The 20,960-nt window shown below is 39.9% G+C and overlaps 1 protein-coding gene across 1 annotated transcript in view; it reads right to left on the reverse strand.

Moving 5' to 3' along the window:
* Nucleotides 1–20,960, reverse strand: part of EPB41L4A (erythrocyte membrane protein band 4.1 like 4A) — a 130,663-nt gene that overhangs the window by 77,656 nt on the left and 32,047 nt on the right. The window contains exon 3 of the mRNA XM_082074820.1: nt 4,054–4,158. Within this exon, the coding sequence (XP_081930946.1) occupies nt 4,054–4,158 (105 nt within the window). The remainder of the gene's footprint in view (nt 1–4,053; nt 4,159–20,960) is intronic.

Genomic DNA, 20,960 nt, shown 5'->3' on the forward strand with positions numbered 1-20,960 from the left:
GCTCAGCTTTTCTTGAGGTATTATGCATTAAAATTACCATTTCCATTCTCTCTTTTGTGTGCCTCAAGAAAATATTTGCCTCCTGCCAGAAGAGTAATTAGCATGACTATCCTAAGGGAGACTGGAGATGCCACAAAGGCAGAAGCAAAGGGAAGATGTGTGGAGGACCTGGGAGCTGCAGCACAGTGGGAACAAGAGGTGAGAGGGGCAAGGGACATGCGTCGCCATTCCAGCACCAGCTTACTCAGCATTTGGCCTCTCCTGCACTAATGAAGGTGTACATCACTGCGCTGCTGTTTTCCCCATGTCCTAAAGCAATGAGAGACTCAAAGGCAGGACAGTTTCCTCAGCCACCTTCAGCTACTGCAACACAGATTCTGGTGGTCATGTTTCACCTCAAAATACCACATGAGCCACAAGGTCCTGCACTTTGGACAGATGAGGCAGAAGACAAAAATACCCTGTCAATCAGGACCCAGTTGACCATTCACATTAAGAAGCATGAAGACTATATCTGGCCTCAGCTTAGCCTAACTTGACTGTCAGCAGTCTCTGCAGCAATGCAAAAGACTCAGGTGAAGGGCTGATGATGGAGCACACTGAGATATCTAGTGGCACTCAAAGAAAACTCATCTTCCTTTTAAAGCAGGGGTGCCAAACTCATTTTCAGCAGGGGCCACATCAGCCTGGTGCTTGCTTTCAAAGGGCTGAATGTAATTTTAAGACTGTATAAATGTAACAACTCCTACAACGCATCTGCTCATTTGGGTGTAGTTTTATGTTAGAAGATTTTTAATTAACTATTGTTATATTTCAACGTACTAACACACTTTTATATTTTTTTCCTTAGGAGTCCTGTCTTGTTCAAAGGACAAAACAGATATAGCTTATGCTGTTCTAAAATAGATATAGTTTATGCTGTTCTGGCAACCCATAATACTAGAGAGCTTAATTTTGCCAATACTGTCCTTTTACCATGGAGACTTTGGGGGAACATGGTATGTCAAATAACACTAAATTTGTGTAATATGACCAAATTACTACACTAGAGACAGTGTGTCCTGGTTTTATCCAATTTGTGCTTCATTCTACTGTTCATGGTCTTCCCAGTGCCATCCAGTTCTATCAATCTGTTTGTCACATCCAGCTATTCTCTCTCACATGCTAATTAGTTCGTCAGCTGTTCAGGAAGAGACCATTTTAATGTTATGTGTTCACACACTACACAGCATAGTGAAACCTTGTTTGCTGATTAGAGCCCTACTGGTACTACTAAAATAATTATGATACCACCCACATAAGAGGTAGCACACCAACACAGCATTTGAAAGACCACCTTGAAGTGCTGAGGCATGCAAAAGTAATGGGGAAAATAACTAAACAAGTTCTTTCAAACCCTTAATAAAAAAAAATACTTCTTTTCTGACTAGGCTGCTTAATTCATCATTCAGTTAAATGGACAGTGGGACAAAAAATCTGACAGAGTAAATAATAAAATATTTCCCACCATGACCAATGTCCTAATAGGTAGCCAAACCTCAGAACATGTTTCTTTGTCTTAGACTAACTCAGAAGCCTAGTTTTAAAACTAATTAGCAAGGTAACCTTTTTCCCCTTCCCTTAGGAAATCTACTGTGGCCAATCCAAAACACATCCAATCCAACATTCAAATCTAGGCTTCTTGCCAGCCATCACAGGACTAATTCCCACAACAGCCTAGAGAGTTTTTGCCATATTCAGTGTGCAATTGCACCTAAGTTACAGCTAAAGCACAAGGTATTGTTTGTCCTATGGAAGCCTGGAAGTTTTCCCTTCATACTGCCCATTCTTAAGAGCTTACAAGATTTCACTAAAATAGCAAGAGTAACAATTGTCATAAAACACATAAAACTAAGCACAGTAGCACAGGTTTACTCATTTATGAATTTTCCAGACAAAACAGCATCAACTTTTAATTATCTATCCACAGACAAGCAACAGGAAGAGGCATTTCACAATATTTTGCTACCACACAGCCCAGGTGCAAAGCCTGCAGCACAGTCTCAGTTGGTCGCTGCGGCAGTACCCACATGGCCAGGCAGGTGCGCTCCATAATGTGGCCCCTGTTGAGGTCTCTGGTTGCATCACCTGGCTGCTTCTCATCTGAGTGTCAGGACAGAGCTGGTGTGTGCATCACTCCCCACACACCTGGGACTTCCCTGCAAAGAAAACCTGCAGGCCAGGGGAACACACACACATACGCAGTGCTCCCATCAAGGGACCAAAACACAAGCACATGGCAGAGGTGCCTGGCCACCAGTGCAGAAGCTAAGGAAAACACTGGTCGGTGGACCTCCACGCAGAGAGGATGGAGCTCCATGTCTGTGCTTGCGCAGACTGCATCCCACAACGTGACCAGTGCCGGTGCAAGAGCAGGCAAATGAGGGGAGTGGGAGTAATGCTTTCCTAATCCATGGGAAAATCGAGGAGCACAGCAGCTTCCTGACCTTGGGCTGGCCAGAGAATTAAGACAAAGGCCAACATTAAATTTGCACCACTGGCGGATCATGTGAGACAAAAAGACAGAAAGGCTGTATTGACATTCAGAGAGGCTGAGTAAATGGGGTTATGGCCTGCAGCTCATGACATGTCCTAAAATGTGCCTTTATGTGTTAAGGCTTTCACAGAAGAGATGTAATCTTCTCTTATTTTCCTAATGCCATATACACCATTAAATACAAAGTGTGTACGCCTCTGGAAATGTTCCCAGTAATAGCCATTTCTATTTTATTTGACTCTACAGAAAAAAGAGGAAACACTTCAGAGAGGAAAAAATACCTACTTGCTCTTCCTTCACACTTCAATTTCCTCGGGAAATAAAAAATACTATTTTTAACAGTCTACCCTTAGTTCACAGCTGAATTTTACTTTCAACCCCATGGTACAAAACTTGGTTAGAAGCTTTTCAAAAAATGGAATTCATAAAACCCTAGACTATGACACAAAAATAATGACATACTAAGCAAGGTAGTCTGTAGCCCTCACCAGCAATCAATAATCTTCTGCTAATGCTGTTCTGACTTCAGTCTCTAACATGGTCAGCTTCACTAAACAGAAGAAATTGGCAAATACATGGCCAATCCAACAACTTATTTTTAGATGAAACATGGCATCTCTTGAGATCAGGGTCTTGTACAGTACTCTCAGCACAGAGCAGTGACGGAAAGCATAACTGCTTGACTTAATTTAACCACAGGCCATTATTCAGGCCTTCATTTCTTTCAGTGAAGACCATCCTATGAATGACGACCCCGCTGGTCCCACCTGCTGAGCAACCCCTGCTCTTCACCTCTGACTGCAGTAACCCTGCACAGACCATTTTGGGGGTGACTCCAGACAGCACTGCCCCAAGCTACTGCCTGTTTTGGCTTAAACATCTCAGCCTGGTTTCCATTTTCATGCCTATTTAGGACTGTAATCTCCTGGTGGAAAAAGCTCTTGGACATTTGGTGAGTCCCTGTTAAGAAGACTCAAGAGACCATGGGCTCCAGGACACAGAGATGGCTCAGGTGTAATGAAAACGTCACTGGCCACACCCTGACTCCTGGGGCTCCACCAGTGAACTGGCAGCCACCACATCAACCACAAGATACAGTCTGAATCAGGTGTTCAGCAAATGGACCAAGTGACGCAGCCTGTGGCACACTCAGGGACATTGCTTCCCAGCCACCACAGGGCCAAGGAGAGACAGACAGCATAGTACACCAAGCACTGGCTTTGGGGAACAGTATTTAAAAGGAAAAAATATTAATCCTGCTTTCATATAATAATTTTGTACTATTTATCCTCTATTCAGTTTTCAAGAACATTTTGCATTTGATTCTATTCCGAACATATTAAGGGCTATTCCAAGATTTTAATGCAAGTAGTCACAAAGGAATTATTACTGTAAACCTGAGTCATGAACTAGTGAAAACAAGTGAAAGTGTGACAATCCAATGCTCCACAGGCAAACGGTACAAACAGGGTACATTTTACATATGGAAAATCCAATCTGCTGTATCTTTTACTTACCGTTTGATGACTTCGGTCACAGTAGCGCAGTCCAAAGTAATCTATCTCCACTAGGTTTAAGTGACGAAATACGTAGCCCAGGACAACTGACCCTTTCGTTGACTTCTGTGGGAAAGAATTTACAGAGCCTTTTCACAAAAATGCTCTGCCTTTGTCAGCTATGTGCAGTGGCATTCATGCATTCAGTTAGCTTTGTCAAAAAAAAAAAAAAAAAAGGAAACAGTTCCCAGTGCCTTTAACAAAAATTTCCGTTGTACAGAAGAAAATATTTTGTCCTACTACAAGTTTATTCAATTATTCTGTAAATACTATTAGGTAGGTGGCAGGTTAGTAGTTACAAAATACAAAACAAAACAAAACACTGAAGGGTACTTGCATAAGCATGATGGTGGTGAACCTAGATTTTTCTAGAAAATTTTTGTTCTCTCATCAATTTGAATCTCTACGACGTATTTTAATTCTAAAATCATACTCTTGTCCAGGATGAGCCTGTCACTCAAACTTTGACAACAAAGATCAGGAGACAAAACTTTGCCCTTCAGATCTAAATCATTAGCTGCTCTGGTACTATTCTTCATAAAGGTTATGTTTTATTTGTTTTCTTTTAAAATATTTTTTGTAGTAGAAATGGGAGCAATCCAACACCTTGAATTGAAATAATCCCATTGTTTTCTTGAACAGTACCTCATTAAGAGTCTATGCCAGTATTTGCAAACAATGCTGGGGACAATACTTCAAACAACATTGTACTGTTGAGAATTAATTATAAAAAGCTCATTTCCAACTGAATGCCTCTTATTTGTTGGTTCCCCTGGCAGTCAACAATGTACAGACCAGGAAGACCAAGAATCATTATGCAGAATGATCCCCCCCTCAAAATCAGTTATAGCATTTTACTATGGCAGTCCCAAATTCCACAAGAAAACATGAACAGAAGTCATAATTAGGTTTTGGTTAACACTTCATATTGTATAAACTGCTAGATTGCACTAAAGTCACCAGAGAGAAAGCGAAACAGAAAGGTGTGAGATACTGTTTGTGCTATTTCACTTTTTAGTCTACAAACAAATAATTTCAAAATTAAAATGGCAAATAATATTGATTTAAAAAATCATTTAATTTATCTGGTGAAGTATATATCACATAACAATACTGAAGATGCATCCAGTCTTTTCAGCGGATGCATTTGGTCAGGATTTGTACATAGTCACATGGGCAGGGCCAGTGCAACAACTTCAGATGGCCACTCACACTCCAAGCAAGCCACGACAAGGTAAACTTCTTTGGTCGGCTGGGGATTGTGTATCCATGCTGTTCCTCAGATTTACTATGTATTTGCTTAAACCAGGAGATGTTCTTGAAAAGTTCTCAGCGCAAAACAGTCTAATGCCATCATACAGGCTGTTTACACAAAGCAACTGTAACTACATATTCTCTCAGCACATAGAGTGAGGCTTGATCAGTCACAAGACAAAAAACACTTTGGCGGAAAACATTATTAAGGTAAGTAGAAATGCATTAAATCTCATTTTAGAATTTTGAATAAAGCAGAGCAATGCAGTGATTTTATCATCAGATTCCTCAACAAGAAACTGAACTTGGGTTGTAAGAACAATTCAAGACAAGAATCAACCCCTCTTAGATGTAGTGTCTATGAGGAGCACTGCAGCAAAAAGACAGGGAAAACAAAACCAAAACCAAATAACCCTTCCTTTATTTTTTTAAAAAAGGTTAGACTGTTAGACAGAAGGCATTCAAGACTGAAGCAGTAATTGTCCTGCCCCATTTTATCTTTAAATCAGTTGTTATTGAAGGAAGCAGGAGAGATGTCCCACTAAAAAGCACATAATTATCTTCATCCATCATGTATGTCAAATTACCTTCACCATTGGAACCATTTCCATTACCACATAAACAGCACAATGATGTCTTGGGAACCTGGGAATGGACAGGAAAAGCTCAAAATAAACAGGCAGACCTGACTCCAATTGTACCACCTGGTTAAATGATGGAGACACTTGTAGAATAAAGCTAGCATGTTATTCCCAGGAACACACACGTTTCAGGCATGGTGTGGCTGAAATTAAAGACTCCCTTCTTTCCTTTCAGAGATAAATGGTAACAATGTATAAAAAGCTTTTAAACTGCTTTTTACCTATATTGCTGTGCTCAGAGAAAACATAAATGCCTCTTAATTTATTCTCTTCATGCAGTTCAGTTAACACTTTTATTGCTGCTGGTACTGCAGGAACAAGTGATCCAGCTGTGGGGAAATGCTGAGCAAAACCATCCAGCTTCCAATGGCTGGGGGTTCTCCACCTCTACAGCAGCAAGATGCTCAACACTTGGGTCATCCTCAGCCAAGACAGACTGTGTGCAGCTGTTTCTGTAGCCGCCCTCACCAACACCTTTCATACCCTTCAGCAATGCCTCTATGTACACCAGTTGGTGTTTCACAAGGCAACTGTCTGGGTGAGAACCAGCAGGAATCCCCACACCCCTCTGACCTCACTTTCCTTAACATCGTGTTTTCCCAGCACTGAGGAGCACTCTTCAGGTAAAACACTGACCCTTGCTGAAACCACTGCCACCTCATTTTCAATTAAAGTTCCCATTTTAAGGCACATGATTTCAGGGTTTCATGCAAGTAAATTGGCTCCTCAAATGGAGTTAAGGAAGCATTTTTGTTGATTAATCTCTAAGTGGCTACTTCTCAGTCTGCAATACATTTTTACTGCATTTGAAGAAAGTTTTGCAAACTAAGAAGAGCAACCTTACTTCCCCTGATAAAATGACACCAAAACTGAGCAAAACTGCAAACTAAAACTATCAAAGGTGTTAGCACGATTACACTCACATCTTATAGCACTGTAAAATTATATAATCTTCCTTGCATTAAGCTCAGACTTGCTAGAGCACATTTGTACAGTCCTACAATTACATTCGGCCCTTTGAAGGCAACCATCAGGCTGATGTGGCCCCCACTGAAAATGAGATTGACACCCCTGTGCTAGAGGCTTGCATTCAAATATACACAAGTATATTTGAAAATAGCATCAACAATGCTTTCAAGAGAGAACAAAGAATCATTTGAATGAGTCATAACATCTTGCTTTACATGTTAGCACCATGGTTTCATAAACCAGAAAGGCAGGTTTCTACTGGCTAAAGCCAGAACATTCAGGAGAGATCTGATTTAATTGTACTTTTTAAACTGAAAATAAATACTTCTCCTAAAAATCATACATGCAGTACTATATTTTAACATATCCACAGTACTGAATAATTAGTCACCAAGGATTCTTATCTTCTGCACTGCTTATTGCTTTTAGCTCCAGCATGGTTTTTCTAGCTGGATATTTTTTAATTTTCTCTTCTGTATTGTACACAACAGTGCAGGCCAAATCAGATCCATGACTGATGTTAACTGAATTTAAACACAAAACAAGACATGCAGCAATGTCTGCCTCAGTAGAATGCTAGTTCCTCTCTTGAAAAAAGAGAGTGTTGTAGGTACTGAAGCCCCTTTTTATTAAAACAAAATAAAAAACACATTGCCTCTTCTAGTTTAAACACTCATCATGAAACCCTTCTCCTGGAAGCAACTCAATCCACAGACTACCTCTTACAACCTCGTAAATGCTAAGGAAGATGCAGATGAATTCATGAGCCTTCACACAAAAACAGGCTTAAAACTTTGAACATAACTGTTGCTTTTTGAGAGGCCTCATCCCATCATGACCATTGTGAAAGTCTATTAGAAAGTCACACCTGATGCTGAATCATTTATTCTGCTTACATACTGGCAAAAGCTAACAACACAGAACAAGAGCAGATTTCTAATGCTGAACAAGGGAGTTTATATATCTGAGTACAGAACAAGCAGCAGGATGCTACAGAGGATGACACAGAATCATGTTGAGACATTCAGAAAGACCTGTGCAACATACCCACATTTCCCTGCCAAGCACAGGGCTGCGTGAGTGATGCTGCTAACAAGCTGTCCAAGTGGGAAGCGCGTTTGATCTGCTGCCCATGTGCCTGTCAGCAGATGGTGCCCGTGTGGTGCCTGATGTGATGGAGCATGGGCACTGGTACCACCCCACTGGTGTGCTGGGAAAGGCAGAGACCAAGCACAGCTCGTGACACATATGTCAGCACCGCTGCATCTGCACCGACTGGCCAGATAGCACCAGTATACTGAGGTGACATAAACTTTACACAGCGTTAAGTGTTACAAAGGAGAGATTAAAATCATGTACAAAAGCAGCACACAGCTAGAAGAAGGCTTCGATGAATGGAAAAAGGGTTTGCAGAAACCATGTCAAGAAAATTAGCTCTAAAACATAGAATGCTTCCTTTATTTGGAATGAATGTGCCACAAGCAAGTACATCTGAAGGCAGCTGAGGCAGGTTGTGAACTAGAGCTGTACTCTGGAGATGGTGCGAGTCAGAATAAAGAGCTTGGGATGCACTGAGCTTTGTTCTGCAGAAACAACCCAAAGCCCACCACCTCTACACTTGCAGGGTTTCACGTGCCCCTGGGTTTTTGTGCACTGTCCTCGGGGAAGAACCGCAGAGCCTCACTGCCATTCCTGCTGATGGGATGTGCCTGTGCGGGACTGTGGTGCGGGGTAGGAGGATAAGGACAGGGTGCAGCAGGCTCAGTGGGCTCCTGCTGCTGCCAGGTGCGCAGTGTGAGCCTTGCTGGGCCTGGCCCCAGGGCAGTGCTTCTGCAGCCAGCTGCCCGCATAGGGGCTTCCTGTGGAGCAGCTGGTGTCTCGACCTGCGCACTCCCAGCAGGCACCCGCTGCCTGCTGCCCGGCAGCCCAGTGCTGGACCTAAGCTCTGCTCTTTCTCCAAGCAACTGTGAGAGCCCTGCTTGATCATGGAGCTGCTCACAGCTTCCGAGAGAAAAGGGCCCCCTCCTGTCTGGTAGCTACGTGGCCTTTGGTGCATCCAAAGGGATGCGTCTTTCATGTTCACAGGGAACTATTTAAAATAAATCTGTGAGAGTGCAATAGAAGGGCGTGCATTATAAATCCGCATGGACTTGTATTCTGCCTCAGCAGGAGCTTGTGGTCTGTTTCTGGAGCACCCGTAATCAGGATGTGCAGAGCCCCTTCCTGCCAAGAAGATGCACCATGATATTTTCATTTGCTGCTCTCCTACAGGCTAGTCAAGCTATTTCTTTCCACCTGTCAACTGCAAACTGGATATTTTGGTACTGAATTCAATGGAGTCTATACTGCAACCAGTCAACAACATTTTATATATAAATTTGTAGTTTGTATATGAGACTGCTTATTTTCTGTTTAAGACTCACATTTAAACATGCTTGCTGAAACATATGCTGTCCTTTTACAGTCTATGTAATGATGATTTGCTGCATCCCCAAAAAACTTTTCCGAAATGCTATATCATATTAGTTTTATTTCCAGTTTGATGGAGTTTAACTTCTCATTTTGAATAATGATAGAAAATTACTTGCTCCTGCAATATTGACAGAAGTCAAGGGGACACATTTGTTATCCTAAAAAATGTACACACTTTTTCTGTACAGTTTTGATAACTCACTTGCCCCAGTGCTTCCCATAAAACTGATACGATTCTACTGGAAATGTAATTCCCATTAAAATTTCTCATCATAACCAAATGGAATTTCATTTGAAAAAATTAAATATTTCAATTATTTTAAATGCCTTTTTCTTAATAGACATTCCTCATGAGAGCAATGGAAGATACACTGTGAGCATTTTTGTTCTAAAAGTAGTTTTCTACATATGCTCATTAGCAAACCCTACACACAAAAAACCCAGTCAACATGTTTGCACCAGGACAGGAATAAGTTATCCATTAGTAGCCTGTAATGGCTGTTAATGGGGAATTCTATACACCTGCACTGTCTCCTGCCCCTTCTAGAGTTTCTGGCTGCCCTCAAGAGCTGCTATCCAGTGCCACACACTGCATAGGGTCATATTACCATTTTACTGGTACTGGGCTGCATTCAACTTTAACAACCTTGACTGGAAAAAAAGAAAAAAAAGTGCCCCGCCATGGGAGCAGCAGAAGGGGATGAAAAGGACTTATCTGTCACAGCTCCCAGCTGCCTTTCACCCTTTAACTAATGCTGACTGCTCTCTCACCCCCATGCTCACAGCAAGGGTGCCTCATTCATCTGTCAGTCAATTGCTAAATCATTCAGCTGTCAATCAATTCCTGGATCACTGCAGATTTTAGCACTGTATATTCAGATAAAACAGATCTGAGCCAGGGTTTTTTGAAGAATGACACCCCTGCACATAAGCAAACACACAAGGCAAGTGTTAAGTTCAGATAACGACACAGAAAGTAAAAATTAAATGCATTAAAGCAAACTGCAAACTGCTAATTTGTCCTCTTGCATTTATGTACTGTATTACCATTAATTGTTCCCCCTGCATGGAACTCACACAGGACTAATGTCATCTTCTTGGCATCATTACTCATCCCTGGCTGCCATTCCTGAGCTCCTTAATTAGATCTACCTACCATGTCAGGTTTTTTGGTTGTTTGGGTTTTTTTTTCCTGTTTTCCCCAACCACTTCCTAGTTCCTTGTCCTTTCCTACCACCTCTTTCCAGACAGAACCCTCAATCCTCATCCTCCCTTGTCACATACATTGCCACTTCCCTCAGCCTGTCATTCCCACTGGTTTCCACATATTCCTTGAACTCCCTGTGCACTAAGTCACGGACCCTTCCTCCCTCCTCTGCTCTAACCCTTCTCCTATCTACTTTTCCACTGCCTCCCACCAGTTTGGCCCTTGTTCCCCCACGAATTAAGCCAGGAAACACCTCCATGATGTTGTATTGTGGGACAGATAACACAGAAACACATCTGACAGCTACAGATGCAAGAAAATTCTTTTCAGTTCTGATGCCTGAACTCAAGCACCAGAAACACCAGTCACAGAGATGATGCAGCTGCCAGCAGGACCTGATATAGCATCTTTACAAGACAGAAGTGATAAAGTTTGAGGAAATCTCTCCTGTGAGATACATCAGCATCACAAATGGGCTTATTGTGGGCATATCTTTAAAATAACAAAGAAAAACACATTTGGCATGATGAACCTGCTGATAGAAATTGTCAAGTCTTTGCTTCAAAAGTTTCTCAGACAGAAGTTGTCTTGAGTTTCTTTTTGTTTGACAGCCTATTTTCTTCCTTGCTTCACTCTTGCAAATAACTAAACTGTTTTGAATGAAACTTTGTGAAATAGCATAACTCATCACAGAGTTCAAAACTTGCTGACTGGCAAACCTACAAACAGACTGAGCAACCTCAGTAGTGGCAGCAACCCTCTCCCTAGCACCTTCTATTCAGGAAGATCCCACCAGCTTTTCAGACTGAATTTATAGCTATTTCCTCAAAGATTTTATTTAAAAGCCAGCATTATTCTGAACTAGTTCTTGGGCATGGAGCTGTAGTGATAACCCAGCTTTCCTCCTCTGAAAAAGTAATGCACAAAATATTCTGTGTAGTTTTAAGGGAAACTATGGCATATTTTAGCCAGTATTTTTTTTCCTGTTTTCCTTTCCCCTTTCAGTAATTAAAACTTTCAAATGGCAACTTGATGTTAATCTCAGTGATTCAGACAAGGACAGTACTTTCTCAATGCTTAGTCTTCAACTGTTCCCTAAATGGGTAGTATATTTTGAAGTGCCTTTATGTGCTATGTGAAAACTGCATATAGATAAGAACATAATTCTGTACGTTCACATAAAAGGAATGATAGGTCACTCCCAGTTCAGCCAGTCAACAGTAGCTACTTGACCATCAATACCAAATTTGTCTTGAAAGTTTATAGCATATATCATTATAGACAGACTTCTGAAAAATATTTTTATTGACCTGTAAAAATTTCAGATATATCACAGTTTTGATTATGCATAGGAAATCAGATTTCATATGCACTGTGTATCTTTTAATGTAATTCAAAATTATTTTTCTAGAACTGTATGTACAACCTGTGATGATTAACTTGTACACTCATCAACAAAAATAAAATTACCATAATCTCCTTATGTCTAATTAATGTTTAATATATCGAGGTTGTTGAGGAAAGCTGTTTTTAACATGAGCATACAAACCAAAGAACTGTTCTAGCTTGGCTTTGAAATCTATTCCTACAGAAGGTTGATGTGGAACCTACAAGAAACTTATCATCTTATAGATGGCATAATATCATATGTATGATATATAATATATATATAGATATATGTGGTGACTGCCTACTTGTGCTAATGAAAATCTTCCACATACTGAAGAAACAAAATAAAATAAAACCCTTGCTTAATCAGCCCATCTATAATACAACTCCATGAAGGTGAATAAAGATATTATATAAATGTGCAACGTTGGATTAATTTCTTCACTCACAGCTGACAGATAGATTAGTGATAAACTTAGCATAAAAATCTATATATAGTTGAGCACACAGAATTTTGCAGAACTAGACCCTTATTTCTCTACATTTAGTGCAAAACCAATGAATATGTCTGTTCATTAGCAAAAGCGTTCACAAAGATGTGAGTAGATAACCCCTCATTGCTCGTAGTCTAAATTATGTGACTCTAATGAAAAAAGCATCTTTGCAGCATCTTCAGTATCAGACTCAAGAGGTTAATTAATAAAATGCCTCAGGCATGATATCCTTTGCTAATGGCGGTGGCTATCTGCTGTACTCCATGAGTCTGCTCACACATCTCATGCAAGAAGGAAAACATTTTTTAAAACAGCTTTCTGAGTACAGACATGAAATTGAAAACATATTTCACATTACAAAAAATATTGATGAATACCAGAAGAAAAAAAGAGTCTGTTTAGAATCTACTCACGATGTGAAAATAACTTGTTCAGCTTTTGCATGCAGAGGGATTTTCAATAGTTAGGGTGAAATCAATAAATCAATATGAATTTTATTACTGACTTTCAAGGCAGAGGATTTTGGATTAATACTAGATTTCAAGCCTTTAACCTAAACTCTGTGTAAGGCCAACAATTGCTTACAACAGAACTACTGGAGTCATGAGCTTTATCACCTCTCCCGGTTTTGTTAAAAACCATACCAGTTTCTCTTCTAGAGAACTTTCCTTTCAGCTAAATTCTTCTAAGTAACTGCACTTTTCTGAAGTTGGCTGCATGTTTTGGTAGACATAGCAATGGAATACAAGGTCGCTGATAATGCACACCGCGTATTTTGCAAGGCGGAGCGAACTGAACAGGTGACTAAAATTGACCAACAAAGTATTCCATCCCATCCACGTCATACATCATATAAAGGTGGGAGATCACAAGGGTCTCGCTCTCCTCGACTATGGCCGGCATCTGGAGAGGACCCTGTCTACCATCCCTGAAATCTGAGGCGTAGTGACAGACACTGCATCCCTAAATCTAGTTCCAGTTTGCTGCAGAGTCCAACCCAGGACTTCCAGGTGCCTGCCCTGCAGCTGCCAGAGCAGCCACTGCTGAGCTGCGAGGAATTTCAATATTGGTTTTGTATATTTTGTTTTATTTTCTCTATTTTATTAGTAGCATTAGTAAAACATTTTTAACTTTTCCCAGTTTGCAAGTCCTCTCTCTCTTTGCATCTTTTGGCCTCCTATTGCCTTTCCTTGGGGGTGAAGGGGGGGACACTGAGGGGGCTAACAAAGCATCTGCCATGGTTTATTGTGGCCCTACATTAAATGGGGACACACCTTTGATGGACCCAAGCAATAAACAGTGCTCAGTTCCCTCCCAATAAACTGACGAGTAATAACTGATGATTGTAACTAAAGCAAAATAAACTATGAAACTGAAGACTGATTGGAACAACTTTTCTGTTCAAATCATAAGCTTGCAGGTAAGCCACTAGTGCATTGTCAGGAGTCTCCATAAAAGTATCTCCAGTTCTGTTGCAGCTGTACCTGGCCACAGGTCACTAGATAAAACTCAGACAATCATGCTTTAAAGTGAATTGCAGTACTGGATGTACCCAGTGTAGTGTACCACTACAGGCAAATCATAGCATGTTCTGCAGACTAGACCATTAATTTCAAATAGAAAATCATTACTTGCATTTCTAGCTTGCTTAAAATGTACTTGGTTATATCTGGTTTTCGAAGCTAAAATTATTAATCTCTGGTCTGTGCTGAACACAAGACTTTTAGCAGCATTGCGTTTTTTTTTACATTAAATATAGCTTGCTGTGTGATTTGGGCATGATCCTATTCACACTAAAATCCAAAGGCAAAAAAAATCCTTTTGTGTGAAGACAAAGGAGGCTCACACCCTTCAGTTTTCATCTGATTGGTTGACAATAAAATAATATGGTTTACTTAGAGTAAAACTAGCAGCATATTCATAACAAGTGAATAAGGTAATAATTTCTAGTTTCCTCCTTGCATTGTAGTTAAGAGGCACGTTTGCTGCAAGTTTTTAAGGCATGCCACTTCATGTAGATCTTGATCCATCATTTTGGCAATGGGCCAATGAGATATGCCCAGGTTGTGATTCTTGAAGTGCTATTACGAAGTCAGTTACAGTGATATTCCAGAATGAAGTATTACTAAGCACCCTTCCTTGTTAAATAAAGATTTTTAATTCTTCTGTAAATATATTCTGCTGATATAAACTCTTACTCACAAAACTTCGCTGCTGACAACAACCACATCAGGACTGTTACGTAAGACAACATGCAAAATCAGAACTTTAGGATATCTGTATCACTCATTGTACACAGTTACCATGTATACCTAAAATTATTTTTAAACAACTTCTTGTTTAAAAGTTGAGGCAGCTGTTTTATTATTTACAGCAGTGCCCAAAATACTGATGCTTTCCAGCCAGAGTGAGATATGAAACTTCATCCCAAGTAGCTAATAAAAGGAGGACAGACAGTAAGACTTCAAGCAGACTGTCCTCCCACTAAAAGGTGTAGTTTTACATGAGTCAAAACCTCCCAGGTAGTTTCAGTAAAATTTTTCCACCATAGAAGCCTAAATCAAACATTTTACTTCCTAACAGGTGCTAGCCCACTATCCACCTACATCACATGAAAGGTTCATCCCAGCACTTTCTCTCTCAGGCTCTGCTCCCAAGCCACTGTGGAGCCACAATGCCTCAGCTACAAAAAAGGACCAAAGCACTAATTTATTTGCCCTGTAACAATTTTCAGCAATGCAAATGCCACAAAACAAATATACTTAAGGAGAGTCTCACTCAACTTGCCAGTTGTAACAAATCCAGTCGCTGCTCACCCAGATGCACATCCCCTTCTCTGTGCTTAAGAGATCTCAAAATCACAGAATGGTTGAGGTTGGAAGGGACCTCTGCAGATCATGTAGTCCAACCCACCTGCTAAAGCAGGTTCACCCAGAGCAGATTGCACAGGAATGTGTCCAGGTGGGCTTTGAATGTTTCCAGAGAAGGAGACTCCACAACCTCTCTGGGCAGCCTGTTCCAGTGCTCTGGAACCCTCCAAGTAAAGAAGTTTCTCCTCATATTCAGATGGAACCTCCTGTGCTTCAGTCTGTGCCCTTTGCCCCTCATCCTATTGTTGGGCACCACTGAAAAGAGTCTGGTCACATCCTATGACACCCACCCTTGAGATATTTATAAACATTGATGAGTTCCCCTCTCAGCCTGCTGTTCTCCGGGCTGAATAGACCCAGCTCTCTCAGTTTTTCTTCCTAAGATGATGGATGCTAGCCTACCCAGCTGTTCCTACTCCGCTGAGCTGCTCTTGGGAGCATATCTCATCTGATTTCACTGAAAATAAACCAGGCTAGCACAGATCTCTCTGTTAAACTGCACAAATCCAATGGATTTTGACTTACCATAGCCTGGATGATGTCTCTGTCAGAAACCTGCTGGGAGTTTTAGGCTACAGGTATCTAATCAGTACTAAAATGAACAAGTCCCCCAAATGGTATGAGTTACACTGGGGTAGTGATCAGCTATCAGTTATCAGTGATCAGTTATCAGCACAGGACTCTAAGGCATATGGGATAGCAAGTTATGCAAAACACATGAGATTTTAACAGAAAGTTAGACAACCCCTAGACATAGCTATGCTGTTAAAAACAACACTATGCCAGTGATGTACTTGTCATTCATTCAGTTATTAATGAGGAATTAATTAACTACTATCAATGGCTTTGACACTCCTAAGGCCAATCCTGGATCTACTGCCATGCAACACCACACAATAGGCAGTGATTGCTCTCTTTCCTGGATGAGGGGACAACACTGTCCCAGTGTCTACTCTGTACTCTAAATTTTTTTTAATAAATAAATAAAAACCCTCATTGATAGAAGGATGATCAAAGATCACACACGTTAACTAACAAAATATGGAAAATACACAGGTTGGGCACTGAAGGCTTGCCTTGTCCTAGGTACACTCAGACATTCTCCCAGAATGAAGAAATTCTCACGTTTTTACATTCATACTGTTCACATCTATGCATTTCAGTGTTGTCTGAAGGCTTTTATAATTCAGCTATTACCTGGCTGTCATTCCCTGCCCTGAGAGCAAAAACTTCTCTTGGGAACACTGTGAGTAAAGGCAGCACAGACACCATGCTTTGAAGACATCATCAAAGCCTCAAATAAGCTGCTGACATTTCCTCAAGAAAGGGAATTGATGGATTTGGGGATGTCACATTTTGGCACAGAAGCAGCACGGTATGATAATCAAGTGCAAACAATGGAAAACAAGTAAAATAAGAGGAAGCTTCACCTCCACTTGCACAGCTACATTAGGAATGGTCCTTCTAGGCTGCTGTACTCAGAGACCAAGATTCACCTTTTGCTGAATTCAGAGTTGCTAGTTTTGACTTCACATTTTTGAAGCAGAAATAACATTTGATTCTACCATCTTGCTAAATGAAATCTGTTCTCCTGTTCAGAGGTGCAATAACTGGAAAAACACTAGGCCTTTCAGCTTAGGCATGGCAACAGTTATCACTTGGACCAAATTATGTGATTAACAATACTGTCTGGAGGTGAAAGGGACCGTTTCTCATCACTACATACCCGAGGTGACGATTTAACATATGCCCTTTATATCACTCTGGTTTAGTCTGTCATTACAGGACTAAATCTTGGTTTAAAAGAAAGAAAGAAAAAAAAAAGAACTAGGAAGAACAAAAACATTGTGTGTTCTTACTGAAACTGGAGTACACCTAACAGGTAAGAAGGCAAGAGTATGTTAGTATTCAAAGACTGAGATGTTTGCATGTTTGTATTGACTTCCTTTTGTCCACATGTATTTTTAGTATCATTATTAAAGCTCCTCCTGATCTGACAGGAAAGCCTTCTCTGGAGTTCTTCCCTCAGTAAGATTTTTTTTTTTTCCATCTTTCACCTCCACATTTACAAGCATGATCATTCATCCTTTCTGTAACAAGAAACAAAATGCTTCTCACCAAAATGCTTATTTGGGTTTTCACTGGCCCTTTCTTATTTTTTGGCATAATTCCACTGAAGTCAATAGAGCTGAGCTATGTCAGAGGAGAATTCAGCCATTTCTTCCCAGACATAATATAATCACACAATACCAAAATCCAAGTAGCTAAAATAGTTTAATTACCCAAATTATACTAAGGAAGTCTACACTTCAAATATACACAAGTGAACCTCACATTTATTTTGCAATTGCTTCTGTTGGGTTAGAAGAAAAAAAATATACTCCTGATCATGAAAGCAAATTACAAGTTCTTTCCTTAAGCATCGTAAATGCATTGCCAGAGTTTAACTGAACAAAGTTTAATTTTTTTAGTGAAACAAATCCTCAGAGAGTCAAGACTTTGCAGGGTTTTCAGCTGATACAGATTAGAATAGCTCCAGTTAGGTCCACAGAGCAATTCACAACACCTGAAAACACCCAATGTTCAAACAACTGTTACAAAGCAGTTGGCTGCACTGTTCAGGTGACATATCTAAAGGAAATGTTTGAACAGTTTAAATGCACAGCTGTTTAAAAGTCAAAAACATTGTTTGTATACCAAACAGAGGAATATTGTAAGCCTTACTGTGTTCTTCTATACAATGTTTGCTCTCAGATCTGTCATGAAAGAGAAGAGGTACATAACTGCGCTGTCAAAACCAAGTGCCATAACTAAGCTTCAAAATATTTCACTGTTTGACAAGCCAGCTGGCAGCACAGCCACTCTGACAGCAGACACTCAACTCATTGTGTCCTAACGTTGCATTCACTGCACAAACAAGATACTGCTAAAAAAAACTGTATTTCACAGAAGCATTTAAACAGATAACATTTACCAAATTAAGCACTAATTTAGGACCTAATGACCTTAGACTGGAAAGTCAAAGATCTCTGTTTTATGGAAAACACTGTTTTGCTGTCTAATTTTGTAGTAATTTACTTGAGAAACAGATGTCTCATTAAAAATAACAAGCAGAGTAGACCATCACTAGAAGTATGAAGAGGATAAATATTTTCCTCCAAGTCATTTTATAGATATTATATACCTATCTTTGCCTGCCTTCATAAGACAGACCTCAAATAGCTAAAATCAGTTGCAGTCAATCTGACATATTCACACCTCTACCATTGTGCAAGAGTTCTAGGCTCATTAGGATCAGAAGTTACATACCAAAAGTCTTGAGAATGTATTATCATAATAATTTAAATAGCTTTTTTGAATATTACATATGGGCAGTCATGAAAAAGTTCACAAGTTCACATCTATTCCTTGCTCTGTACTTGCTGCCTGAGTTACATTACACCGATTAAGCGTCCTCTTTGTAACAACAAGTTGTAAGTCTGGCCTCTCTACCATACAAAATTTGGAAGACTTTTTTTTTTTAAAGGTACATCACCAAAACAAGTTACTCTAAGGTTGAAGGTGGAACATACATCACATAGGATTTTTTTGCATTTCTGCAATTAATAGAAATATCAGTCTAAAATTAAGAAGTAAAAAGGAAGAGGATAGACACACCTTACAGAAAGAAAACTACCTGGAGGACAGGATCAATAGAAATTAGATTAAATTTGACCAACATTTCAAGGGTATGCTCTTGCAGATCAAAATTGTACATTCCTGTTACAGCTGGAACGTCACTAAGCAGAAATAAATGGGGTACAGAAGACAAAGGTGTATTAATCAAACAGTACCACTAGCACTTGTCATGAACCCCCCTAAGTTAGTAGTTTACAAAATGGTCCAATGCAGCTTCAGCACAGGTGCAGTTCACCACCCTTTTGATATTTGGCTGAAGGGCAGGATGCTGTAAAGTGTGCTGGTACCCCAGCCATAGAGACCCCCACACCAACACGAGATCAGCACGCTTTCTGTGTTTTCCACTCAACTTGCAGCTTCTTTTATACTACACTAGTGTTAATGTAAAAGTAAGGAATGTTTGCAGTCTTACAGGCATAAATTAAACAAAGACTGGTAGAGACAAAAGGAAACAATAGTAAGTTTGCCCAAGTTCTGTACAAAGACAAACTGGGATGAAGTTCTGCGGAGGGCCACAAAGGTGGCTAGGGGGCACACAAACATGGAAGTGTCTAGGAAAACTTGTTTGTCTGCATTGCAGAGAAGACGCCAATGGAGGACGTAGTCACAGTAAGAAACAATAGAGACAGACTCTCATCGAAGATGCACAGTGAGAAGAGGAAATCATCACAAGATGCAGTAATGGAAATTCCTTACTGGAGAGTAAGTGCAGGAACAAACTGCCCACGGGTTATGGAGCCTTTGCCATTAGAGATAGTCAAAGCTAATCTGGGAAAGGTCCTGAGCAATCTGCTCTAACTGGGTGGGCAGCTAGCCTACCTGACCTCCAAAGGTTCCTTCCAGGTTCAGTGATACTATGACATAACAGCCATACATTACACAATTTGCAGAAGAGAGTAATGCTGCATCACTTTACTTGCATCTGGCTGAAATTAGACTTGACTTGAACATGAATTCATGTAAATAGTAGTTTGGGGTAAGGCCTATCCCTGGCTCTAAGGGATGTTGTAAGAAACCTCTTCCTCATACAGAAAATATTACAATAAGTATATTTAACAGATATCACTATAAACACTGGGGGGAAAAAAAAAATCGGAAAGTGGTTTGCAAAACTCCCAACTCTTAAAAGAGCCTATAGAGACATGTAGTCAACAGGCATCATCAGTACTTTTTTACTGAAAAGTTTAAAAACAGTACACTTTTTCTCCAAGACAATAAAATACTGTTTAGCCAAATTCTATAAATTTTAACTTTGAAAAAATATTTTGAAGGAATAAATATACAAACTGAAAAATATTTTTATTAAAGTGTGATAGTATATAATTAATTCACAGCACGCGCACACATAAAGACTACCTCTTCAAAAATACTTTTCATTAATTTTTATATTGTTCCTTTTTTTATAAAAGGAGAGCAGGTGTTCAAAAAGTTATGCAAAGCTCTTAGATATTAACAACTCTTACCTACTGTGTAATAATCCACTGTTAACCATCAAGTCTGCTTAACTTTACAAGTAAACACATGAAAAAATAGGTTATACATAAAGTCAATTACACCATTAACCTCTGTTTACCTTTAGCACAACTTCTAGAAATGTTACCTCTGAGGAGTTTCTAAAGAGAATAGTTAGAAAACTCTAGGCCAGCAATACTTGTCATTAGTTCCTTTAAATATTTGTTAACAGAAGTCTCTTAGTTCAAGCAGCCTGCTTTCAATAAATTACCCTGCTGCTAACAAGTCCACTTTCAAACAATGGCACAAGCATCTCAGTGACCCACACAGAAGCAATTTCAAGCAGGGTACAATCTGATAGCTTAGCATTAATTATAACATAGATGACTGATTTTGAAATTCTTACATTTACTTTTGTTATTTCATGTTTTTGTTCAACCAA

The sequence above is a fragment of the Streptopelia decaocto genome, assembly GCF_964273445.1.
Source record: "Streptopelia decaocto genome assembly, chromosome: Z".
In the NCBI taxonomy this organism is placed as follows: domain Eukaryota; kingdom Metazoa; phylum Chordata; class Aves; order Columbiformes; family Columbidae; genus Streptopelia; species Streptopelia decaocto.